The sequence below is a fragment of the Gambusia affinis genome, linkage group LG04 (genome assembly GCF_019740435.1).
Source record: "Gambusia affinis linkage group LG04, SWU_Gaff_1.0, whole genome shotgun sequence".
Taxonomy (NCBI): domain Eukaryota; kingdom Metazoa; phylum Chordata; class Actinopteri; order Cyprinodontiformes; family Poeciliidae; genus Gambusia; species Gambusia affinis.
Genome location: NC_057871.1, coordinates 17,493,253 through 17,519,843, shown reverse-complemented (window position 1 = coordinate 17,519,843; position 26,591 = coordinate 17,493,253). Strand labels below are relative to the sequence as shown.

The 26,591-nt window shown below is 39.3% G+C and overlaps 1 protein-coding gene across 11 annotated transcripts in view; it reads right to left on the bottom strand.

Annotated features, from left to right (window-relative positions):
* ctnnd1 (catenin (cadherin-associated protein), delta 1) overlaps positions 1-26,591 on the bottom strand; it is a 32,475-nt gene that overhangs the window by 3,366 nt on the left and 2,518 nt on the right. For 4 of the 11 annotated variants that reach the window (XM_044115117.1, XM_044115124.1, XM_044115121.1 and 1 more), the window contains exons 2-21: positions 17,943-18,090; positions 14,691-14,765; positions 14,241-14,363; positions 13,156-13,436; positions 12,927-13,017; positions 12,540-12,730; positions 12,210-12,456; positions 11,968-12,039; positions 11,175-11,325; positions 9,972-10,173; positions 7,646-7,763; positions 7,349-7,505; positions 6,312-6,329; positions 5,937-6,002; positions 5,691-5,818; positions 4,540-4,690; positions 4,224-4,419; positions 3,130-3,326; positions 2,503-2,550; positions 633-715 (exon numbers count right to left, since the gene is read on the bottom strand). In XM_044115117.1, the coding sequence (XP_043971052.1) occupies positions 633-715; positions 2,503-2,550; positions 3,130-3,326; positions 4,224-4,419; positions 4,540-4,690; positions 5,691-5,818; positions 5,937-6,002; positions 6,312-6,329; positions 7,349-7,505; positions 7,646-7,763; positions 9,972-10,173; positions 11,175-11,325; positions 11,968-12,039; positions 12,210-12,456; positions 12,540-12,730; positions 12,927-13,017; positions 13,156-13,436; positions 14,241-14,363; positions 14,691-14,765; positions 17,943-18,083 (2,736 nt within the window). In that variant the 5' untranslated portion in view covers positions 18,084-18,090. Of the gene's footprint in view, positions 1-632; positions 716-2,502; positions 2,551-3,129; positions 3,327-4,223; positions 4,420-4,539; positions 4,691-5,690; positions 5,819-5,936; positions 6,003-6,311; positions 6,330-7,348; positions 7,506-7,645; positions 7,764-9,971; positions 10,174-11,174; positions 11,326-11,967; positions 12,040-12,209; positions 12,457-12,539; positions 12,731-12,926; positions 13,018-13,155; positions 13,437-14,240; positions 14,364-14,690; positions 14,766-16,940; positions 17,917-17,942; positions 18,091-18,197; positions 18,709-26,437; positions 26,496-26,591 lie in introns of those variants that run through there. The other 7 variants (XM_044115119.1, XM_044115125.1, XM_044115127.1 and 4 more) reach the window with 5 other exon arrangements.

Below are 26,591 nucleotides of genomic sequence, written 5' to 3'. Positions count from 1 at the left end.
GGACAAAGAAAAAAAATGAGTTGAGTGTGAGTGGAAACAAAAAGTTCAGAGGATGTAGTTAAAGGGAAACAAAGGATGAGATGAAAAAAAAAAAAAGAGTAAAAATGTTAGTGCGATGTTAGTTCATGTTTCAGGGAGACACATGGGAGAAAACGTTCAAGATAGAGATCGAGCACTTTGCTCTGATAGGACGTGCTACAACATGCCGTCTGTGGGTGTGAGAACGTTCACACAACAACATTCCCGGAGCTCACATTCAGTGTGTGTTGAGCATGATCTAATCACATCCATGAATTTCCAACCTTATAAACGAGAAAAGCAAGGACATGTATTTTTCCCAGCTTTATGAGAACTCTGCCTGAACAGATACAACGTAAGTGGAAATACTTCACAGAGGTGCTGAAGCAGCTGAAGCAGCGCCGTGACTGGGCTTTTATTGACCAACAGTCCTAAACCCCAATTTACAGACAAATCCAGATGAAAATTTGTTTCTTAATAACTGGGGTTAGGAAAGAAGGTGTTGGAAGTGTTTTCCAGAGGTTTTCTTTTTCAGCGATAAGGGAGCTGTAGTTTTAACCGAGGGTGCATCATGCAACGTTGTGGAAGTGGGTTCCCATGGGATCAGCGTCTACCTGTACTGAATCTTGGTCAGCAGCGTCGAGTGTTTTATCCAGCGTGTTCTTTCTGCCTCTCTGGTCCAGTGTGGAGTAGGCGTCTGTAGGGGGAAGCAGACGTCTTTAAGATCCTGTGGCACACAGACATCTATGATACAAGCCAGTAAAATCTTCCTGTTTTTCTATGGACATGAAACCCAGGAGGAGCGATGCTGTGCAGCTGAAAATGGTTATGCATTTGTTCTGTACCGACTATGAAATATAATATAGTTTCCTCAGTATCTGAGGAATTGCGTGACATGACTGAGGTGTTCTCTGTATTCCTTTGTGGAACCCACTCTCACATACACACACTTCATCTGTTCCCAAATGAAACAGATGCAAAAACACAAAATCTTACCAAGTATATTTTTGTCTAGTTTCTAGACTAGACAGTCTAGAAACATCTTAACATCTTAATAAAAAAAAAATAAGACAAAAACACCCAGATGTTCCAAATATTATATTTCAAAAGCCAAAATTTTGATTCATTGCAAAAAAAAATCTATTAATTTCTATGTTGCTGAGAGAGTAAAGGCCACACTGTTCCTCCAGTTACCTCAATCCTCAGGACTGACTCCATCTTCAGAGATTTCCAAATTTATGAAAGGAATTTCAACATTAGTTTATTTAAACTATTGAATTGGAGTAAAGAAATCTTAATCTGAACTCTTTTCATTCTGGCATTTAAGAAATGGAAATAATTTTGGGAATTCTCACCGATACAAAAACAGGAAAAACCTAGGTTAATTTAATGGATTTTTCTTTGTTTGTTTGTTTTTTGTAAAGACAGTGCATGTAAATATACAGTTTTAAATGAGTATGGCCATCTTCAGTTTACATAAAATCAATTTGCAGAATCTTTGTATTATTGCAAAGAAAAACTTCTTTTTTCTCCTGAGTAGTAATGAATAAAGTGTCTTTCATGCAATAAAAACCAATAAGATTGATCTCTGTTTGGAAAACCAGGAAGAAATTATCCCTGGAGAGTCAAACTAGAGGACAATAAGAGCAGGGTCCATTCAAACGAAACAAAAAACAAACAAGCCAGGTTTTCAGGACCTCATTGCCATGAAATTAGTTACTTAATTTGCTATCTTAACTAAATATTTGTGATGCCGTCTAGGATCTTGAGTACAGTAGCTGCTAAAACATCCCAGAGTTCTTGTTATACCTCGGAGGGTTTTTGCAGATACCATGAGCTCACGCTGATTGCTGTCTCCAGCAAGTAAGATACTTTGTATTATTGCAAAGAAATAGATTTTCCGCATAAGCCACAAGACAAAAAAAAACAAAACATTATCCTTACAGTAGAAACAAAAAGCACAGTACAGTAGGATTTTAGCCTTTCTGTCAATTTCACACCTTACACTAAAGTAGAACATTATCTCCAGGTTGTTTCCTGCCTCAATTGAGCTCATGTTTAGATTTTTTTCAGCTCTGTTTGAAAAACATTTCCTAAAGCTTGTCTCAATAGAAAGTCTATTTCAGAGTAGCCATTGTGTTTGGGTTTTAGACAAGTCTGCTCCACTTTCTGAGTGGCAAAGACTAAAACTCTTTTGAACAGAAATAATGTTAAAAACACCACCCTGCTCAGGAATCCATTGAAGTAACGGGCATCACAAATTATACTTGCAAAATATATCTGAGGAGTGTAAATTAGTAAAAGTACAGCTGTTCTAAGATAAACTCTAATAATTCAACTCTTATTCACCGTCTTCTCACACATTCACAGATTATCTATATGAAAGCATTTCCTCATTCATGGGTTTCCACTATGTTCCATAAGCATAATGTCTCTTCTACACTGTTATGAGCTGTAGATGTATGTAATGTTTTCTGCACTTGCCTGGTCCAAACTCGTTCAATGGAATCATTTCTTCGTCCCTTTTCCCACCTGTATGAGAGCAAAACATTAAAACTGAGTGAATAGCTTTATTTTCTAAATGTCAGGTTAAAAAAAAAAAAAAAACTGCTATTAAGGTCGACCGAAGGTTTACAGTCACAGAGAAACAGCCTATTACTTGATTTATTTATGAGCAGTAACAGCATGCATAACATTTAATTAATAAACTGGCATTCAAAATTGACTGTGTTAATGTAGTTTTCAGACTATGAAGGTTGTCTTCAGTACGTTTCCGGATGCTGCTTTGTAAATCTGTACATTTTGGTAAATCCAGATTTTCTTCAGGCCTCAAGGTTTCCTAAGCTTCTCAACTTCTTGGATTTTTTTGGCTTACAAGACCAGCAAACATCTTCAAAACCTTGAAACAGCTATTTTTTTTTATATACAAAAACTGCAACACTTAATTCAAAACCAAAAAATGTGAAAAAATAAATTGTGTTAGTTGAATCATTAGAAGTATAAATAGAAACGCAGGCAGCTGCAAAAACATTAAGCCGGTGTGTGGGGTGTTTGTGTTTTTAATGTGCACATGTAGTGAGACAGTGAAGGAAATCTTGACATTTTCCCAACCTTTGTCAATGAGAGGCAAAGTGCTGTCGTCATGTCTTCCATTGAGCTTGTTGTTGTCGGGTTTCGGGGGATTTAAGTTGACCATGAAGTCGGTCTTTTTCCAGCCGTCCTTCTCCAGAATCCGACGGAGCTCTTTGTGGGCCCACACACTCTGCAGCACCAGCCCGGCTCCACGCACCTCACGGTCTGAGCGGTCCCTGTTTCCCAAAGTTCAAAGAGAAATAAAAAAAAAAATGCTGGATGTTATAAAAAGAGAAAAAAGCAAGCAAGCAACCTCAGAAAGGCAATAAACTCTGATCTATATTAAACCAGGCCTTCTTCAGGATTCACCAAGTCAAACTTAAGAATTAAATAATAAATGGACTGATCTTAAACAGCGCTTTTCCAGTCATTTTCACCACTCAAAGCACTTTACATTAGACTCACATTCCCCCTTTTGCACACACATTAATACACCGATACACACGTCGGTAGGCAACTTAAATGTCTTGCTCAGGGGCACATTGACATGTGACATGAAGAAGCTGAAATCAAACCTTCAACCTTCAAGCCACAAGATGACTACTCTACCCACAGAACCACAGCTGCTTCAGGACCTACGACCTTTGTAAGGTTACGGATGGAATTTAAGATCCTGAATTGCGACAAACGCACAAAAGAAAAATTACAAATAAATAAATTGCATGGGTTGGCAACAGAAGTTAACCGATGGCTAAAATAGAATTTGCATTTATCCATGTTGGACATAATTGCCCTAACCTGCTTTACTGTTGCAGAGTGTATTAGCAATTAGCCGCAATTAGCAGCTAGTTCCTGGTAGCAGCAACCAAAGATATCAGAACAACTCAAAACTCAGAACTCAAGTTTTGAGCAACAGTAAAGTCCTGCGATAAAACAATTAAGCTACATAAAATATCCAAGATTAAATAGTCCTACCGCAACATAATTTAAGACTTGGAATAACATATCTAAGGCCAACCCAAAGAATTTAAGGCATGTTAAGACCTTGATTATAGATGCATTAATTTAAGACTTTTTAAGGATGCTCGTTCCCCCTGATTAAACAAACAATATGCATCCGACTCCACCATTACTTGTCCTTGATGGTTAGCATGAGTCTCTCAATTCCTTGCGAGGTCCTCAAGGTTTTGGCAGCCTCCAAGTCGGATCCCAGCAGCTCATGGAGCGTGCTCAGTATGGACACCACCGTCTCTTCTTTCAGCGATTTCACTGGTTGATTCTGCCCACCACCAGGCAAGTCTCCCACGAGGTAGGGTATCGCGTGTTTACCTGCCAACAGGCAGAGGCGAACAAAAGTTAAACACTCTTCAACACAAACACCAGCGCCGATCCAATCCATCCCTAGAAACCCAGAGTCTGTTTGGCTGGAAACGGCTGCTGATGCCTCACCGAGCAGTTTCTTGTTTTGCGGATCTATCGCCAGGTTACGGATCGCTCCGGACATGGCACGGACCACTCTGTCATTGGTGGTGTCCAGCAGCTCGCTCACCACAACCAAGCCTTTCTCCTCACGCATCAACGCACGGATGTATCGTCCGTACTAAACAGACAAGAGCATAGAGGATTTTCAGTAAACTACAAGTTGTGCCTATTCTGAAAACTTACAAATTACAAATATATGAAATAAGCATCAGTAGTCAAGTGTTTTAGTAAAGATGCTGACAAACAAAACATTGAGGTTTGGTCAAAAAAAAAAAAGAGAAAGAAAAAAACATAGAAGGAGAAGCAACTTTTGTTTACTGGTACAACTAAGTCCACAATGAGTTGTTTTTAACCACATTGCATTTGCAGACAATCACACAGAAAAACAGAGTTGTCACAGAGAAAAGTTTTCAGTATAATTTTTCTTTCTCTAAACTTTTAATTAGATTTTCTTGTCATTTATTCTGCAGCTTTCTGGAAGTCTTTCAGAAAGTTTTCTTACATTTCTCCTTCACACATTTCCTGTACAAAGTTGCTAATTTTGCAGAGTATTGCTTGGATAAAATTAGTAAAGTGCACACTGAAAAGAACAAATTAGTAGAAGAACAAAAACAAAAGTATCTACATCTCATTCAACAAAATAAATTTTGACTTTTAGAGTTTTCTGCTGACAAATGGCCATGAATAAATTTGAATTCAGGAGACTTTAATACCTGATTGATTCATGAGTCATATTTAAAAGGCTTATCAAACACACGGTCTAATACCCAACTAAAACTTCCAGGCCTTAAAATAGTGATCAAAACCTTTTCCCAAAACTACAGGAATATTTAGCCACTTGGAAGCAAAATACATACAACTTATCAGGACGATTCATTGTTACAATGCCGCTGGTAACAAGTGTAACACAAATTGTTACAGGTAATTACATTTCAAGGACAAAACGTTCTGAGTCAGTTGGTTCAAAAGCATCTTCACTGATCAACACCTGAAAGCTCAGGAGGAGAAGTGGGACGACTGCGAAGGTGGGAAATAAAGACAGAAATGCAGAAGCCTTTGCAGCCCCATGGGGAGTTCTGGTGAATCAGAAAAGGATGATGATTTAAGGCGGCTCTTACAATCCATTTTCCAGCACAGAGGTTCTGAATGGCTCCAGCTGAGGCTTCCAGCACGATGGGGTTGTGGCTCTCCTTTAGCAGCGATGTGTAAATGCGGACCACCTCTGGCTGGAACAGCAGCTCATAGCCTGCAGGATGGATGGACACAGGAAGGAGGGAAGAAGCATGTAACAGGAGGTGAGCAGAGAAAAACGTGGAGGAGATTTATGTGATGCAGTCAAACATCGCCTCCCAGTCTATGCTTACCTTTAGCAGGCGTGGCCCTCGGTGGGATACTTATTCTCTCTTCAGGTGCTTCCTCATCTTTCCTTCCTAGAAACAGCAGACCCTTGACATTACATTTTAAGAAATGAACAGAAACAAGTGTATGCTACAACTAAATAGGAGACATTTCTGGTGCAATTTCTACTGGTGTTGCATTTCTACTAATATTGACGTCTGCAAACACACTAGCCAAAAAGAAAAGTTAAACTAGGATGCAAGTTCTTAACTTAGGGTTACGGTGCAGGACAACCACAATGAAGAGCAGGCGTGCTTGTTAGTGTCAACAACCCCGACTTGATCAGACGAGATGACGCAGTGGAAGCTAAGTGTCGTTACACAGTGCTAAAGAAAGCTTACCTTTGGAAAACCACTCATCTGTAGCCGACCCAGATGGGGAAAAGACGAACGGAGAAGAGAAAAAGATAAGGAAGGAAAGAGTGGCAGAAAAAAAACGAAGGAGAGAAAGCATTAAAAGGGAAAGCAGCCATTACTCCGCCACCCAAATAAAATGTGCTCACATCCTGACTACCAACACAGATGACATGCGCCTTACATGTATTCAAGAATCCAAATATTTAAAGGGATTGAAAAAGTAACTTTTTAGGATCTCGCAGCATCATTCACAGGTGACGAATATGGTTGTATTTTCAGAAGTTTTTCTGTTATGACATTCTTCTGTTTTCCTCTGTAAGATATTTTGCTTTATGATATTTTAATGTTTTCTGAACAGGTTGTGGTTGAAAATGAGAATTTGTTCTCAATCATCTTATCTGGTTAAATAAATGTTAACTAATAAAAACAGATGTGTCTTTTTTATTGCCAACAGGTTTAGCTCAGTAAAAGGAAACATCAACTAGTTCAGACAAAGCAAACTAACATCAGCTCGACCCTTTAACTAACTCCTCAGTAGAAACAAGGTGTGTATTAAACGCAGTTTGTTTCTACATGTGCTGTTAGAAACTTTACATTTCACGATCATCTATCAGCAGAGGTTTTTTTTAAACAAAAAGAACGTTTACGCTCATAAAGAGAGAACTTTAGGATTATTGGTTGTTAATGATCAAAAAGTAAACAAGTGAAAAACAACTAATTAAAAAAACTCACCATTTCTATATGAACTCAGTTAACATGAATACAGATACGATAAAGTATCAGCCTGCGTTCCAGCAAAAAAGAAAGCAAATCAATGCTCTCAATGAAAACCCGGCAGAAGAACCACAGAAGATGAGAAGAGATTGTTGACATTCCTCAAACATCAACTAGTTTTGTTTGTTGAGGCGTGTGTGTTGGTATCAGTTGAGTTGGAACGTGTGGTCAGTGATATCACTCCAAATGCCCCAGAAACTGAATGAGCACACGCAACACATGATGTCATGTCGCTCTGTGACACTGACCTTTGCCCTTGCGGGAGCTGAAGCAGCCAGCCCTCTGGCTTGAGGGGGCAGGGCTCGAGTTGGCTTGTTTGCTCTCGTCGTAGGCCTCGAAGTTCGGTATTTCTTTGTGCACATGATACGACAAGTTCCTCAGCAGACAAATACAGTTCTCAGTCAACTGTGGAGATACATAGAACAAGGTGCAGGTGTAAAAAGATTGAAAAAATAAAAATAAATTAAAGTTGTAGGATACAAAATTAGTTTTAAATGCAGAATTTTGAACATATTGATTGTAAATCCAGTCAGCCTTGCACGTACCTTATTGTTGAGCTCTTTACAGTTAATCTGGGACTGAACGATGTACATAAGGGAATCGACCAAACCGGCGCACTCTCTCAGCTTCCGCCTCGCCTCAATTCTCTCTGAACTCACATTTCTGAAAACGGACAAGAAAAAAGAAGAATGAGGCAACTGAGAAATGAAAAGCTGTAAAGAAGGAAAAAAAAAAAAGAAGTCCGTTTTGGTCACAACATGAGCCAACAACAATTACAGCTGTGTCTGAACACGCCCCCCCCAAAGTTGTTTGAGCGAAACTCTCTTTAAATCTGCAGTTTCACAAAGAAGAGTACAGTCTGACGAGATCCAGTTACATCTCTGACTCATTCTTACTTAAAGCTCAAACTGAACTGTGTGTGTGGGTGTGTCCTCGACTAACTCAGTTAGTTGAGGAACGTAAAGGAAGCAGGATAAACTAGAAAACTGCAGCCATTCGGTGTTGTATTTCTCAGCGACAGACAGCCACAATGTTGGAGTGGAAGCTGAGTAAATAAACCAGTTGCCATCAGCTGTTTGCACCAGCTTCAAACAGTTTTCATCTCTGTTCAAAAACTTTAACAGCCGGGTTGGAATACCTGCAAACTGAGAACGATATCACATGTCTAAAGTTGTTATTTAGAGTGAAAGTTTACACAAATACCAGAAAAAGTTGAATACATTTAAGCAAAGTTGTTCATCAGTATTTATTTTGAGCTTTCAGCCTGTGAGGAAGCATGATGGTCTTTGGAAATCTTGGAAGCCTTTTAAACAGAGTTAAGATAGGAATCTAGATCCCCTAAGGAATAAACCCCGAGAGTGGTTCTTACAGCTAGTAATCCAAACCATAACTCTCACGTCCATCTTATAGCAAAACCAGATTCTATAAGTTGGACTATTAATGGCTCATTTTCATCCCCAATTGACTCGTTTCATTCTGGAGCATCAGGCAGACAGTCAAAGCTCAACATGATGTTGATCCTACTTGAAGCCGAGCACAAATCTTCAACCACCAAGACTTTTAAAGTCTTCAAGATAAAGTTATTTACATAGTTCTCCCATGAAGCAGAATAGCTCTAATTAACCGAGCTGTTGAAGAGAATCCACTGATAACAGACCCACTGGCCTGCTAATACTGTTTACAGTGTATAGACCATTGCCCCACTGTTCTCTGCCATTTCCTGTAACAACTTAAATTCCTTTCTTCCTGTTCCTCTGATTTATTTAAACATTGTGGCAGACCGCTTACAGATTTAACAAGCAGCAGGGCTCTGAAAGGATTGTCAGCAACAGGCCAACTCAATTGTGAGGTGGAATAACAAGGATACATTTTTTTCTTTTACTTATACAAATCTTAAAAGTGTGGAGTTCATTTAAGCTCAGCTCTTCTGTTAATACTTTATAGAATCTGGAGTTGATATGAACATGGTTTATATCTAAACTCTTCAGTCACAGATTCTCAGTTAGTTTTGGGTCTAGACTTTGACTGGATCAGGCTAATCTAAAAGCAGGTTTGCTTGGATTTTAACCACTCCACTGTAGCTCTCTTTTCTGAAGTTATTTAGAGTGAAAGTTCACTCTAAATAACTAAGGGTGGAATAACAATGGAGGAAAGAGAGAGATGTGCATTTTGTCGCTGGAAAAACAGCAACAAAATGCTGTTTTTCCAGCATTTTGCTGGAAGTCGCTGGAAGTCCAGAGCGACTGACCTGCTGGACGTTCAACCTCTGTCAGTCTCAAGTCTTTTCCGGCCTGTAACAGACCTTTTGTTCCCAGATTGACCAATAAAAACAACCCCAGAGCATGATGCTGGCCTCTCTATGTTTTATGGTAGAGGCGGTGGGTTCAGGGCGATGTGTGGTGTTAGAGATTGTGAACAGTGGTATTTATGTAGGGATTGACATTAAATAACATCAGGTGATGTATGAAAGTAACTGGTAGAACTTAGGGTGATCTGCACTTTTTGAATTTGTTTGGTAAAACCTTTTGAAATCTAAGCAGCATAAATACACACTTGTTAGATCAAATGTTGCAGAAAAATTACTCATTACATAATTACTCTAGTCAGACCATGTTTATGTAGACAAAACATTTCTTGAAGAGCAGCAGAGTTCAATCAGATTAATGAAAGCTTGTCATTTTTTGGCATTCCAACTATGTTCTACATAGCTTTAGAAAAACACACCCAGGTCCTCTGCTGTGTTAACTTTCTTCCTTCGTCCTATCAATCTGCTTAACCAGACTCCTTCCCTGTTGTTTTCCTGAAAAGATCAGGCCTCCCCTCCATTAGCGGCAGCTTTGATCTGCGTTCTTCCCTTTCCTTCCTTCATACCTCAGACAGCCCGCTGTATTAGTGAGCGCCGTGTCCCACTCGGGGGTTCTAGGCTTGCCGCTTTCTTCGCCCCTTCCAGCACCGTTGGTCGCCCGCTCCCAGCCCGAATGAGGAACCATGACCTCGTCACAGAGAGCGTGCATCGCGTTATCCACAATCTCCATCTTCACAGAGTCCTGGGACGACAGGTTCCACAGAGTCCCTTTGGGGAAAACACACCATTTTATGATTAATGTGTGAAAAGACGATGTTTAGTCTAGTTTTAAAGTGTCACTTTTAAAACAGAGATAATTGGAACACTACAGGACACCTGCAGATTTTGAATTATATGAAATATGCTTGTATAGTAATGCTATTATAATACTATTATTATTAAAACAATAATAGTAATCCACAACTTCTGAATACCCATTTCTACTGTTTCATAGATTATTTATTTTGTTATGTGTCAGCATCTTTTATTCCTATTTATCGGTTTTTGCTGAGAGTTTCATTATTTTCTCCAAGGTTCACGTTCCAAAGACAGTCTACAACCCACATTTATCAGCTACTGTAAGCAGACAATATAAAAAGGAAACAAAACTCATTACATACACCTATTTAGCATTTTATATCATGATCCATACCTTTTCAGTACTAAAATAACCTAAACAATCTAATTTGAAGAGAAACAGCCTGCAAGAATGTGATTTTCTGTAATTTAACTAAATATAATTTTCATTCTTGTCCCTGTAATTCAGTTCAGTTTTTCACGCCCCTGTGTTTTTCTCATTCAATCTTTTTCTCATGTGCATCGACTACAGAAGAAAATTATCAGGAGAATGAGCTTTACCACAAATGAAAAACCTACAGATAGGAAATAAAGTTCTCAGTCTTTTGATCACAAGAGTAGGGCAAAGCAGAAGGAAGACTTTTAATGTAGCAAGGAAGTGGAGAAAAGAACAGTGTTGGATTTAATGGGCTTGAAATACATGACATAACCTGCATGTACAATAAAACTACCAAAAGAAATGCAAATTTCGAACAGAAAGAGATCCAGTTGGCTGCCAGATTAGTGGAGGAAATATTGTCTCTTTCAACTTCATTCAATCGTTTATTTTTAAAGAAAAGCAGCTTTAAAAATAAATGATTAAAGAAATTACAGTACAGTCTGGATGTCCAGACCATGTGAAGCCTGTCTTTTTTTAATAAAATATGTCAAACCTGTGATGTTCTCTGTGAGGTCCTGATCGCGCGTCTTTCTCAGCAGTCGGATCAGCGCTGGAACTCCATCGCAGTTCTTGATGGCAATTTTATTGTCTGCATCTTTGCCAAAAGAAATGTTCTTTAGTGCTCCGCACGCTGCAAAGTGAACCTGTAACACAGAGCCAGGGACACCTTCATGAGACACTAGTGATTACTCCGTAAACAAACGATTAAACGCAGGTAAAGGAACCAGAATGTTGTAACCCAGAGTTATGCTGCACATAGTGCATAACACACTTCTCTCTCACTCTAGATGCACAGAAATGTAGTGTTATGTACTACCTTTAATCCCAACCAGTGTGCCTCTGATTTGGACCAATACATGAATTTTCCAACAAATATCTGATTTGAAGATTATTAAAACTTGTTTCAGACACAAATTGTACAATATGTTGAGATTTATTACGTTGCATTCTGCAGAAAAAAAAGTAAAAATGTTGCAACATTGTCATCTATATGAAAGTAATCAACAAAAAAAAGACATTCATATAGATTAAGCCCAAAATCATATTAAGACCATGTGTCCCCAAATAATTCAAATTTATAGCTTTAATTCATTCTGTACAAACACAGAAGGTTTCCATCTCGACCATGTCAACACACAGTCTAAGACATTTTATTGCACTCAGTTTAAAGAGTAAAAGCAGTGCAGTAAAAGCTCAATCCTGTTAGGCATTTATTTGGCTCCACTTAGCTCAGGCATAAATAACTTATGAAACAGACAGAAAACCAGTTGTTGAGTAATTCTGACCTCTCTGTTAGGGTTGTCAAGCATGGACACAAGGGCAGGAATGCCTTTCATTCGGCGGACATCAGACTTCACCTGCAAATCAAGGAGGTTGATCTTATTCATGTGCTTGTGTTATAGCGTGCTTCCTTATATTTCACCAGGTTCAATAGTGTGCACAAATGTTTTTAAGGTCAGGTGCTCAAGTGGATAAAAAGGGCACCACATGGAGAAGGTCATCTTCATGATTAAAGAAAAAGTCTTACTTTGTCGTTCTTAAAGGTGAGATGCTGCAGGTACGCAGCTGCATTGCTCCTGACTGGGTCCAGTCTGTAGTTCAGCATGGCGATGACCTCTGGCAGCTCCGGCTGACGCCATCCACTAGCAGGTGGGCCTTTCCTCATACTCAGAGTGTCCAGTGAAGCCACGCTGCCCCTCTCACCCTTAGCCAGAGGTGCCCCGGCACCATAATAGTAAACCTCTCCTACACCATCTAAAGCGCCTTCATAACTCCTGCAGAGGAAGAACAAGCTTGTCTAAGTTGTGACAGAGAAGAAAAAAAAAAGATTTTTGCGAAACTGTACTACCACACTCACCCAGTCCTGCGTGGCGGAGGGCCATGCAGGAAGGCGTGGTTGAGGGGCATGGTGTTGTAGTGCATTGGGTGTCCCATGCCGTAGTCTGGCTCGTCGTAGCCGATGCTGCGCTGGTCATCCTCCAGACCGTACGGATCTGCGACAAACCGGGGAATGGCCGACAGCTCCATTGCACTTCCCATTCGCCCGACCTGCGAAAAGACAGACGGGAAATAACGCATTATAGTTGCTGCAGACCAGTTATTCCAGTACATTTTGACACACTGCAGCTGGCAAGCAAATCGTCAACATTAAATTAGCAGGAGAAACCTGCAAGATCAGCATGCCAGAGCAATATTCAGTTAAAACAAGCCCTGAAGCTAATGATCCAGTGACTGTTGAACACACTTGTGGTTGGGCAGCATATGGGTCCAACTGGTTCCTGCTGGGAGCTCGGTAGCTTGGATCCAGGGTTCTGTAGCCGTCTGGGTGGATTGGTCTGATAGAGAATAGAGTGGAGGAAAAACCGAGTTGAAATGAATTCATTTAACCGTCTGAACGCAACAAGCTCAAAATGCAGCGACCACTTCACTAAAATCTGACAAGAGGAGTTCAGATTTCAGGAAACTCCTGTTACCTGTAGCGATCGTCCATCCGAGCACCCCTGCTAAGGCTGGAGTATGGCTCAGACGGAGGTCCTCCACGGTAGTCGTCGTAGCCCCCCGCAGGGCCATAGTGATAATTGCGGGGCACGGTGTGGGTGGGGTACTCCATGGGCACGGCGCCGCCCGGGCCCTGCCTGTAGACCATGGGTGAGGCGTAACCCCCGACAAGAGAACCGCCTCCATCCACAGACAGAGTGTCCGACACAGAGGGGATGACTGTGCGAGTAGTGGTGGTCTTTACTACTTTCTTTACCTAAAAAGGGAATAAAGGGAGCGAGTGTATTACCGTGCTTTTTGTTAACACACCCAGCCCTAAAACAGGAGCTGTGTTCTTTACACTTTTTGACATTTTGTCAAGGATTGGCCTGTTTTTATTTCATTTTTAAAGGAAGCTGATTGACTGGGTTTTATTTACAGATATCACAGTAAAAAAGCATGAATGCAAAAGCAAAATTTTAATAAACCTAATTTTCTCTCAATCCCAGATCACAACTAAGAACTATGTTGTGTTAATATATTACAAATCCCATAGACTAGTTGCAACATGAAAAAGACATCGTGTAGCTGTCGTGAGAGGTTTGGTCAGTTCTGTTTGTGTTTTCATACGCTACTTTAATCAGAAACTTCTGAAAATCATGCTGGAGAAAACATTCTCAAACATTTCAAAACAACATAAAATCCCTGTCAACATTTAATTGCAATAGACACAAAATGGCACACAGATACACCAAAAATTAAAATATGCTTCCCAACAAGGCTCTTTTTGTCAGATTAAAAGTGAATTTGAAAACAATCTTTAAGCAGGTATTAAACATCTCTATTCAAATTGTTTTATAAGTCTGATGTAATAATGCAATCTTAAATGTTGTTTTAATTAGCTGAAAGTAAAAAAGAAATCCTCAGAGTTAATAGAAATAAATCCTTGAAAGCATCAGTCTATGTGAACTGCATTTATATGATGTTCTTCAAATGAGATACTGGGATAAATTAACTTTTCAATAATGTTCTGGACTCTTTGATTATAAAACACGGCACTGTCATTTGATATTCTCCTCACCGTGGTTTCTGTGCGCCTTGTAGTCCCATCGTCATCCATCTCCACGGAGATTACCGGGGTCACTTCCTGAGGCTCCTCCATTGTGAAAGTCTCCTGCACCAGCTGACCAGGCTCCATCCTGAACTACATGCACATAATGCTCAATTTCAGTCCCAATGTCTCAAGTCCAAAGGGCCGATTTGATATAATAACATAATAACATAGCTAGCTCGATTTATTGTGTGATGATCAATAAAATATTTACTCTCAAACCAGTTCCAGTCATGAGGGTTAGAGCATTAAATGCAGTCTCCATCTTGAACTCCATTTGTCCAGAGTTTGGTTTATTAAAATCAGTATTAGCCACTGATATTGTAGAAAGCGTATTATAACCTCTATGTTGCTAAAGCGTATATAGTTATCCATTGACAGAAAAGCTGCAGCTTCAGGCATCAGAGGTCTGAGTCTTACATGATGCGTCCCGTTGATGTAACCCTCGTTCAGCGTCAGCCTTTCTAGGTCTGCATCACAAGGAATGCGGCCGTTCTGTTAACAGACAAGAAACAAAACCATGTTCATGAGAGAATCCCACACAGCACCAACAAGAAATTGGATTTAAATATGCATTTCTAGGCAAACACAGCATTTGTGTCACGCCACTAACTACTGAGCAGATGCCTTTATTCATCCAGAACAAAGAGAACGCAGTGACTACTTTTTAATTTCAGCCACATCTGTGTAGCAAGAAAAAAAGGAATTTTATGAGACCTTTTTCTCCCATCATGCATTACAGACACGCAATCAACATACCAGAACCAAAACAAATGGTTTTAAGAAATATATACTTACAGTCATGATGATACAACTTTGGTTTCTATATTTAAGAAGGTAAAACATTTTTACCTTGATACGGTTTTTGCATAAGAATCCATCCTCCTTGAACTTTTTCACACTCGGTTACTTTACAACCACATCTATTTTATTGGGATTTCCAACGACAACAAACAGTGTGGCATATTTTTAAATGGTAGGAAGCTTTATGGGTTTGGCAGCTTTTTTACAAATGAAAATGTGAAAACTGACCATCATTATCCAGCCATCGGGAGGAAATGGTTTATAGGATCGCCTTTCAATGCAGTTACAACTGAAAGACAGTCTTTGAAGGTATGCCTCTACCAGCTTTTTGTGCCTGAACATCCATTTTTTAAGTTTTGCACAGAATCTAACTAGGACTTTGGTTTGGGCTTTGACTAAGCCATTCTATCACATGAATATGTTTTGATCTGAAGCATTCCACTGTAGAACAGAAAGTCTAGAGTCATTATACAGATCGAAGGCAAAGTCTGCCTTGACCAATAAAGCCTCTAGCACAGAAGTCTCCAACCTGTGGCTCTTTGATATTCCACAATGGCTCTTAAAAACAGGCATGGAAGATATAGATATATTAAAAAATAAAAGTTATAGCAGTTTTTCATGGAATAACTGCATTCAATTTCCAAAACAGAACAAAAAGTACCTGTAATATTTTTTTTAGAATATACTATATATGCTTTTGTTGATGAGTTGGAACTATGACTTTTATTATTTTTACATAATTTACATTAATAGAAAAATTCCAGGAAAATTAATACATTTCACTTTTGCTAAAACTTGATGTTTGCTTCATTTATTTAAAAAAAAAATGTTTTTTTTTATAAAATGAAAACAAATTTTCCAAAGAAGTCATTTTTAAAAAGTTATTTTTTCCAAACATAACATTTGTGGCTTTAAGCCATCTCTTATACTTAAATTGCTTTAAAAAAAAAAAGCAAATTAAATTAAAAGGGTTAAAAAAAATTCTAAATGTTAACATTGTAAATAGACAAAATATGAGAAACTTCAAGGAGGTATGAATATTTTTGCAGGCCATTGTTGCATTATGATAGTAAAACTAAATGAATGAGCTGTGATGGTGGTATGAATAGATGACAAATGGAGAATTTGTCAGTAATGAAAGAAAGAACAGCTGGCATGATTGATGATTTTTTAGTTATACACAGACCTCTGATCCTGCTGAGTACCCATTTAAAATGAGATTCTTTGTGATTTAAAGTTACAAAACAGAAATAAGACACTGTTGGCTGGAAACTGATGGCAATAAAGCCTTCACCACACATACACACACATCTGATTAAGCCACTGGACACAAAAATGTTCAGCTCAGATTAAGCCACAGACAGATAGAGAAGCAGCTGGGCAGATGGAGACATGTGGATACCTATCAGTAAAGACTGATATCATGTTAGCATTGCCTTGAGAGTAGCAAAAGCATGTGTGTGTTAACATTGCCTTAAGGCAATGTTAACACACACAACACACAGCAGTAACACAAGCAACCTTCCTGATCTGCACACACTCACTATTTAACATCCTGCATTTACAACAGCACCTTATGACTCAGAACAGCCTTGAAATGACCTGAGACATTGTCAGACTAAGGTGCGGCAACATGCAAGCGCAGCAAGCTGAGGTGGATGGTTATTGACTAAAGCAGCAATGGTTCCCTGATGATGAGGAAGTGTGCTAAGCTGTTCCGATACACTAATGGGTTTCTCTGAGAAAGTGAAAGAATTATTGAGCGTTTTAAGTTTGGGTTCAGAGCCAAGTAACCGACTCGCCCCGTGACTGAGAAGCAAAACTACTTTAAGAAATCAAAAGACGGGATCTTATTTTCATCCTTACCCCAACAGGGGATACCCTCCAGCAAGTAAAGACAGAAGAACAAGAATAATCCAGATCAGAAAAAGTCAGAACGGCAAACCAAACATAAAAGCAAGACGTAGTTTTGCATGCAAACATTCATGGACAAGTCGGGACAAAACCATCGGGCAGCGCAGCATTTCCAAAGCCTGACAGCTAGAGGGGAACGATCACGAGAAGGTCTTTGTGCAACTTACAGATGTAAACTGAAATAATACGGCGTTTGAATTTATGCCCAAAGCTTGTGGGACAGACGTCAGTGACCAGGAATCTTCATCAAAAATACAGTGTAGGGAGCTCTGGTAGTGCCAAAAACAAAAGCATATATTTTGGTGGTCTTACTTTTTTTATTGTTTTTGGGTGTTGTGTTTTATTTCGGATATTTAGAATATCTTCCAGTTTCAATGTTAAGCGTTCTGTACATTATTAAAGTTTATTAGTCTTTAGTTTTTGAGAGAGTAAGCTTGTATTATTATGAATCATCAATATATTGCGTGAAAATTAATTGTCATTTATTCCAGTAACTTCTGTGACAATTTATTGTTCAGCACGTTACTGTGACAGGCCTTATGCAAATAATTTTATCTTATGTTCCATTCTCATTTTCTCTGAAACTATAGCAGTCCCTGTGACACTTACACTTCTGATGGAGTCTCTTGATATCAAGATCATTGAAATAGAGCTTGTAATTTCTAAGAAAATATCAATTTGATTTGGGTGTTTTATTTTAAACACATACTTCAGAAAACCCCTCTGGGGCTTAAGTTTTAAAAAGCATTTACTTGACTTTCTTTAAGCTGAATTCTAAGAGTCGCGTGTTTTAGCTCCTGCTGTGGTCTGCTGCCGTCCAGCACAGATGAGATGAGGGTGATCGTGAAGATGACTTTGGATGAACCGGTTCAGATCAACAGGAAGAATCCGAGGAGGATTGAGATGGAATAGGTGCATGAGGGTACTGAGGGTAGAAGGGTCAGAGGGCGTTACCTGCATGTTGGGGAGGGGGCGGGGCAAGGTGCCGGCACACGACCTCCGCTCCTCCTCCAGAGCCCGGCTCAGCATCTCAAACTGCCTCTCCTGCTCCCGCACGGAGGCCAGCAGGGAGGCCGTACTCGCACACTGCTCCATTCACACACTGAGAGCAGAGCACAGGACAGGACAGGACCGTCACCACACAGCACAGGGACAGGATGCGTCCAACACCAGGATTTATCAGAGGACAGAGAGAAAACACCAACGTACACAGATAAAAAGCAGGGCTCTGACGCAGGGCGCAGCCGGGAATCTAAACAGCAAAGAAGCGATAATAAAGTTTATACTTAATTAGCGGGAAGCTGGAAAAAAAAGCAGAGAAAAAGTGATGAAAGTGGAAAGAGAAAAAGCAGAAAAAATTGCTAACAGAATCCACCTAAAACAATTCAAGACAGGAAGTGACATAAACAGATTATCGTCACATTTCAATCTTTCTTCACCTACAGCTAAGCAGGGTTAAAATTAGAAAGTGAGATTTGCAACAGGAGGAAGAGCGGCAATTTTCAGCTGCAGCCTGTGGGGCTTGTTAGCACCTTTTGGCTTCAAAATAGCAAGAAAGTGAAAAGGGGAGAAAGATGTGAGAGCAGAGAGGGGCTGTGAGCTTCTAAACTTTAAAGACTGCGACAATGCATCAAAGCAACAAAAAGACAAAACAAAAAGAGTTGTGATTATATATCAATTTCTAAATAAGATATATTTTATTGTAAGGAAACATATGACATTTAGGTTAGTGGTACAAAGTTACTCGAGTCTTACAGTAAAAGTGTTAGAGAGTTTATTTTAGGTACTCCTCCGTCAGAAAGAGTCCACACCACAGAGTACTGCTGTTATTATCACCTGGAATAAATTTTTAGTCTCCATTCAGCCAATTATTGGTCAACCTTTTAAAAATCTCAAGTAGCACAGTTGTTCCTAATTGGCTGAATTCTTGGAACATTTCTAGTTTTGCACTAAAATTTGTGTTAAAACTAAAAACAAGGTTAAAGGGTATAGTTAGGATTAGTACGCAGAGAAAATGTCATCAGAGTCTCTCAAAGCAAAAATAAAGCCAGCACTAAAAAAAAAATCCAAGCTTAATGTGTAAAGTTGTGTTTGAACTTTGTCCAGAGAATGAATACAGAGCTACATTGTATTTTATGTCTGTAATGACTTTTTTAAAAAAAATGCCTCTCAGCGGCCATGACTGTACCTAAAAAAAAAAAACATTACACAACCATGACTCTGGTTAACAATTAACCACCAAGGATCCAAGATAACACAGTATCAAACGGATTTGTTAGACTCCTTATATGGCCATCGTCTAAAACTGGTGGTTGTTCTCAGCTACTTTGAAAAATTGTGTGAACACACCAGACTGAAGACAGTTGAGTCAAACATAAATGGACCGCTTGAGACACGATACCATAAAACCAAATGAGACCCGATACGCCATTTTAAAAACAGCCTACTGAGATATATTACTGTGAATAATGGAGGCAATCAATCACGTCAAATGCACTCAATTTAACATGTAGCCACAAAGAAAATGCTTGGAAAGAAATTAAGACATGGTTGCTTAGGAAAGACGCAGAGAAAGAAGGGTTTTTTTTTCTTCTACTGTTAAATAAAGAAAACGCAACCTAAACACATGCCATAGATGGTATAAACCTAAATTACAGAGGCCAGTCCAGCCCGAAGTAAGACCATCACAGTCTTTCACAGACTTTTATCCTGGCGTAGGAGGACAGAGGAATCTGGAAAAGGATTACTTCAGCAGAGTCTAATAAAGGAATGACATGAGCATGGCTCATCTCCAAACCAGGGCAAAAATCATTTTCTGCTTCAAAGTTCATCGACTCATGGATCTCCAATCTGCTCTCCGACCGCACAGACGGGCCTGTCTGTATGAAAAAAAAAAGACTCCAGTATTAAAGTGTGGATGTATGCCAGTTTGAGTGTGTGTTCACATCTGTATACAAGTGAGTGATGTGTGGTTGGGTGAACAAACTTGAATAAAGTGGCAAATTTGTACGCTTGTTACTGTTCTCAAATACTCCAACAGAGCACTGGCAACTTTTTTTGTGAAGTTTAGTAAAACGTTTTTTCTGTCTGTGTGGGAGGAAAAAATAATTAAAGAAAAAAAAAAAATAGAGTCACTTGTGGTCAAAGGCACATTGGAGCTGCAAGAAAACACTCCCGGAGTACCATTGTCATACATTCCAGAGTAAGATTTAGCATGTCATATCCTGCCTCAGCTGTTGGGAGCTGTCCTAAAAAAATTTTAAAAAAGAGGCCCCATAATTTATCTTTCATCTGTGCTTGTCCATAATTCATCTTTCACAAAAGCTGAAAAGAGAAAGTGGGTAGAACCCTGTACTGTTTCTCAGGTGAAATATGTAAACAAGAAAACAAGTTGGCTTAAGCTTATCTCTAAAATAAAACAAAAAGCATGTTTATGTTGAGAAGGCTGTCAGGTGTTGCCGATGAGATCTAGAAAAGCAACTTACTAATGGGAACGGGTAAACATGGACCGGTCTTCCTTACCAGGTTTTACAAAGTTTCCCTTTTACAACTGAGAAAACATTGCTTTCATACCATTCAGGTTTGCGTTTGTCTCAGGTTACAGCAGGTTGCAGCTTTAAAAAGTCCCAACAATAATGTAAATATACCTAGAAAAAGGTCATCCTGCTTTTCCATCTTGTTACCGAAAGTTTTACTTCATTTAAAAAAATAAAAAGAAGCTGAATGCGTTTCTGTTCCGAGGCAGAATCTGCTCTGTTTTGGTCTGGAAATATTCCACTGTAACAGTTCGGATGTTTGACCCGAATAAACTATGACAACTCTATTACGGAAAATAACAGAAAAAAAAAAAACATTTAAATATCACCTGTAGAAGGTTTTAATAGCAATATTTGTTTCTTTTTAAAATGTATAATTCTGGGATTATACATTTATTATACATTTTATTTATAGTGACAGGTCTAGCTATGACGTTAATATAACTAGTTAGTAATTTATACACCAGTAGGCTGACGTGTTGCTTTTGTTTTCAATAAAACCAATTAGTTTATGTTATACAATAGAGGGATCATGTGGTTTTCTTATTCCATGCAAATCTACAGTGAGAATCTGTGAGACAAGTATTTTTTTTTAATCAAAGTTAAGAGTTGTTGCATCTTTCTGACAGAACAAACACATCAAGAAAGTAAACCTAATTTCCTGTTCCTTCCTTTCTGCTATAGAGAGTTGGTCAATCCCAGCAGCTTCTAACAAATCTTAACGTTCTTGTGGAAAGATGCACTTTGCTGTGAAAGCTGGAAATGGTTTCCGTCACTTAAAGCCTGGGAATTGGCCATTAGGCTATTATTGGGCCATTAGCAGCACAACCCTCTCTGTTAAAGGGGCAGTGCAGCCATTAACTTCTCAAAGAAGTTAATGGCAAATTTAGTCCCCCCCAAAACATTTTTGCTTAACGGACTATAACTGTGCCCTCTCGTTTATAATAAACCATCTCTTCTACTTCATTCATTCTGTCATTGAGGCAGTCCAACACACATGCTGTTCACAGCTGAAATGAAGTTAAAATGCTGTTGTGGCCTGGACAAGAGCTTTGCTGACTCACCTTCATCTGAATGGTCGCACAGAGATTTGGTGAACACCCTGTGGTGCTTTGTGCATTGACCTTGGCCTAAATCCAGATAGTCCCACCTTTACCATCCTGACATGAAACCACCAGGAGCTCCGGTCCTGGCCCACACTACTCCACGTGTGGCCATTAAGGCAGAGCCCAAGAAAGTGGATGTTTCAAACATGTCCACCGTAAGTCACACTCAGGGTTTCATGCAGGCTTTTCAGGAACCTCTGCAAGGGCAACTGTCCCATGTAGACAACACAAGCTCATTTATCTTAGTGGGAAAGGAAATGAGTGGCCTTGGGCGCATGGAGGGAATCTGAATATAACTGAACAAATAACACTAAAGAAAACATGTTCAACCACAAGGCCAACTGCAAACATATCTATATTTTTTTTGTCCCTGATATTATTATCATGCTCTCATAGCGTTATAAATAAGATTAGTTATCATCAGTCATGGTTATGTTTTGATTGTGTTGAAGTTGGGTGCCAATTAGTGTGTTGTCTTGCTGTGGAAAAAAAATGCATCTTCTCAGCATATATTATGATTTTAATATATTCAAAATATTGATAAGATGGAATATAAACTGTACGTCATCTGCGTCATCTCTATAAAAACAAAACAACAACAAAAACTCATAACAATTAGTCTTCCTACAATAACAAAAATAAGTTAACGGATTATAATTACTTAAAATAAAACTGACAGTATGATTTACTTTCAAGCTATTTTTCCCCAGGTAGATTTATGTTCGGTTTATGTCTCATAATAAAACTTTTTATATTCATTGATTAGCATTTAGAGGTCCAGATATGCGACTTAAAGTAATTGGTGTTGCTAAGAACTTCAATCGATAATGCACAAACTTTCGTTTTAAAGCAATATTTGTGTTTATCACTCTCCAGAATTTGTGTGGAAATGAGATTTATTTATGCAATAACTTTTAACATCACTTTTCTCATCACCTCAAGTAACACCACAGCCTATAGCTATGAAATTGTATGTCACTAATAGACATGAAAGGCGTGTCCCAGAGCAGCAGTCACTTCCACTCATCACCTGTTCTTCTTTATCTTCAAAACTCTCTCATGCTCTGCCTCTTGGTTTCAGTTTAGCTGGTTTCTCTGGCTTCTTTCCAACTAAAACCGACTAACAACCAGTAAATGTCTGACTTGTGTGCAGCGTTCTCACTGATGGCTATTGGCCAAATCTGTCTGTTAATGTCATCTGCATTTCTAGGGGGTAAATAGCACAAAATACACTCTAGGGAAATTTAAATAACCAACCAAAGGTAAGTGGCATAGCAGCAAATAAGAACAACACACTCTTGCACAAATAGGTGATAAACATTTAGCAGAAGAAAAAAAAACCCACAGACTCCTTAAACCTAAAATCCTACTTCATCTTAAAAATTATAAGACCATTTAGTGATCCAAAATCTCTCTTTTAATGAGCAGTCAACAAACATGTAGAACGTACCATACTTTGTTGATAAGACTAGAAAATGAAAGTGGTTTAGTCACCTCTGTCACATAGCTCAGCTAATTCTTGAGGTGGGAGGGTAAAAGCAACAACCAATACCAGCAAATTAATTAGTGACATAAAACTAAAACAAATCCCATGTAATCACCTATGTGGATAACAGCTTTTAGAGTAAAAATCTAAATGGTTTCTTGTTTTTGCTTCAGTCTGGGTTAATTATTTTTTAAAGTTAAAGAGTTTAATGTGTCTTAACTTTATTGTTTAGCACATTTTAGATATTAAATCCTTACTAACTGAACAGAGAAGTCCTGGGTAGAAGGTGTGCTGGTCGTTCGGCCCCTTCACCATTTCATATGTGAAACTTAACGTCCTGCTGACCTCACGTTAAGTTTTAGGAGGACAGAGCCGTGCTGGGGAAGTCCGTAAGTTACTAATGTTTACATGGACAATATTATAATACTTCACTGTTGCAGATATAGGAACATTACAGACATTCTTAGATCCCATAAAAACACAGTGTCTTCATTTAAATAATTCATGTTTTAATTATGGACTATATCAGAATTTTGAATATTTTTAACAAACATACAATTTGTACCCATCAAAACGTCAACATCTGAGCAGAAGCCACTAAATCCTCTGACCACTACTGAGATTATGCAACTGTTGCTTTGCGTAGAAGCTGGTTAGCACCATGTTGTTCTGGGCTGCAGTAAGTGGTGGTAAGAAATAACGAAAACATATCAACACGGCAAAACCATGTGATTATTGAATGGAGCATTGAACAGGGAACTGGTAAAGTTATTAGTAGCTGCAGCGTTTAATGGCTAGTTAAAAATTAACACATTCTGAAGATAATACTTTCTCAGAATTTCCCCACTGTGGGCTCATAATCCATCTTTCTACAGAACGACATTATTTTTAAATCACTTTAAAAATTCGCCAAGCATTTCAGCTTGTGTTGAATTAAAGCCCATAATGATTTACTACGTTTAATCTGCAAACAGAGAGTGATCGCTTGTCGACAAGAATGTTTGCGCAACGGCTGCCGAACAAGTCGGTGGTCAATGTTTCCAAGAAATCTACCGCGAGCTCCCAGGGAGGCAACCGAGCAGAGGTTTCTCTTCACCGCTGCATTTATCTGCTCACTTTGATTCCACTCTGAGTTTACCATCACATACACAACACGCAGAGGCAACCACCACACTCGACTTTCAAGTAAAAACAGGCGGAAGGTGTGATTGGTGGAAATGTAGATCAAGGGAGGTAAATCAAAAAAGGAGAAACAGACAGCAAGGAGGAGCAAGCATAGCAGAACTCCAACCTCAGTGTGTGTCAGAGGAGGGACACACCCTTGGTGTGCCCTGCAAGCCATTCATTACACGCTAGCAAATGATAGCCCTGCTTAAAACACCCGACCAGCTAGGAAAACTTCAGTCTCCACAGACAGAACGGCCAGGAATCATTCCAAGCAACAAAAGAAGTATCTAAAGAAAGGACGTTGTGTCCATTTTCTCTTTCAGCGGCCACTCCCTTCTTCCCTCATTTCAAAAGAGGGGACATTTTTAAGCGTGCCCAGACTTGTCCTCAATCTACTCCATTTGTGTTCCAGCAGGTCGCAGCAGCAATCACTATGGGGTGTACACAGAAATATGTAAGGCATTTCTATGCTTCACTGATCAGCTGATTGTACCAAAGGGGGAAAAAAATAAGTAAACGAGAAATTACTTAATTGCATGTGCAGAAACAAAGTTTCAGGTTTGCTGTGTTGCAGTCTAGGCAACCAAACAAATCCTACAGAAAATTACATTCCACTAAATAAAGTGTTAAAAAAAAATAACTCTTTCCATTTTACAATCACAAACTTATGTATGTTATGGCTATACAATTGGGTCACAAAAAGGAAAATGATGCACAGTTTTTAAACAGGTGTAATAAAGAACATCAGGGTGTTTCCACCTGATAGTCCAGTAGACTCCGTTACATTTTCAGCTGGTGCGGTTGCATTGTGTAAACGAGCCAAACATGAAAACCTGCCTCCCCCCACATCTGAAGTGGCGCTGAACCAAGAACCACTGCAGAAAACGACACAAAAACCTCTGAAAAAGGTACAGAGAGCAACTTCTTTCTTCACAGAATAAAAACAAAAATCGAGTGGCATCAGATTTTAGCGGCTGTATGATTTTTCTTGTCTTTGGCAAAACACAACGAGCCCCGCTAGCGTTAGACTCACACGTTTGTTTTGGTTGTATTTACCCAGAATGCCCAGCGTTATAGTCCGCTTCCAGCTTTTGGAGCGGCCTCCGGTCTGCTTAACATGCTTAATGCATTCAAACTGCACCAGAGTTCACTTCAACTGAACACAGTCCTATGTTTTTTAAGTGGACCATAATTCGCTTTTTTGGTCCACATCAGAATTCGATTCTCCATTCGCATCTCCCCATATCAACGGACTCTGTAGGCATACCAATCAGTTTAATTAACATGGACTAAACAAGACTGGTGTGAATACACTCTTAGGAAACAGAACACACTCTAGATCAAAGAATCTAGATTATCACAGAAGCAGCAAAGAGGCCCAATTGTATCATTGGTGCAGCTCAGGAGGGAGAATCTGTCTGCAGGACAATGGTGGTGGCAGCATCAGCGAAAATGGTCAGAGCCACCAAATAAACAACAATCTCAGAAGGTTAAAACTTTCAAACCACTTCAAACTGGAGTGACCCACTTTAACATACCGTACATCCACACTAAACCTTCAAAAAAGTCTCGACCTAAAACCAACCGAGGTAAGACTCGAAAATTGCAGTTCACCAAACCTCTACGTTCACTCTCAGGGAGTCTGAACTATGTTGCAAAGATCACCTGATAAATACAGCAGTCTTCTAGGTTTGCAGCTGTGACGACTATGAGGTGTTTCTACAAAGTATTGTCTCAGAGTTGCTAAATATAAATGCATGCCACACTCTGCCACACAATACAATTGTGTATCTTTTATTTTTGTCTAATAAAATCCCAGTAAAATAGATTAAAGTGTCTAGTTCAAGTTGGAATGACTACTTTAGCAAGGCACTGCATATCCAGGCAGATTTCCTGTCTGTATTCAGACTTAAAAACTGTAAGTGGAGAAGGTAAAAGTAAGCCTCCACACAAGGGACTAAATAATGAAGCAACACTCCTGTTGTCACCACGCCCCACTTGTCCAGACCCACACAACAGGTTCTTAGACTGGAAAAGCCGTCTCCCTCACCACATCAAAAGACAGCACCTGAGATTTTACACCAGACTTTAAACACAGACCAAAATGTGTACAAAAATCAAAGGCAATCATACACACAACAGGAGGATAGTCACCTGAAAGCTCGGCGCAGGTTAACCATCCACAGAGAGTGGGCGTTTCAGGGCACACAAAGGGCGAAATTGATAAGCAGGCTGGACTTTGACTTAGAGTTTACGGTCTAGAACAGACCTGGGCATTTTAAGGCCCGCGGGCCAGATATGGCCCGTT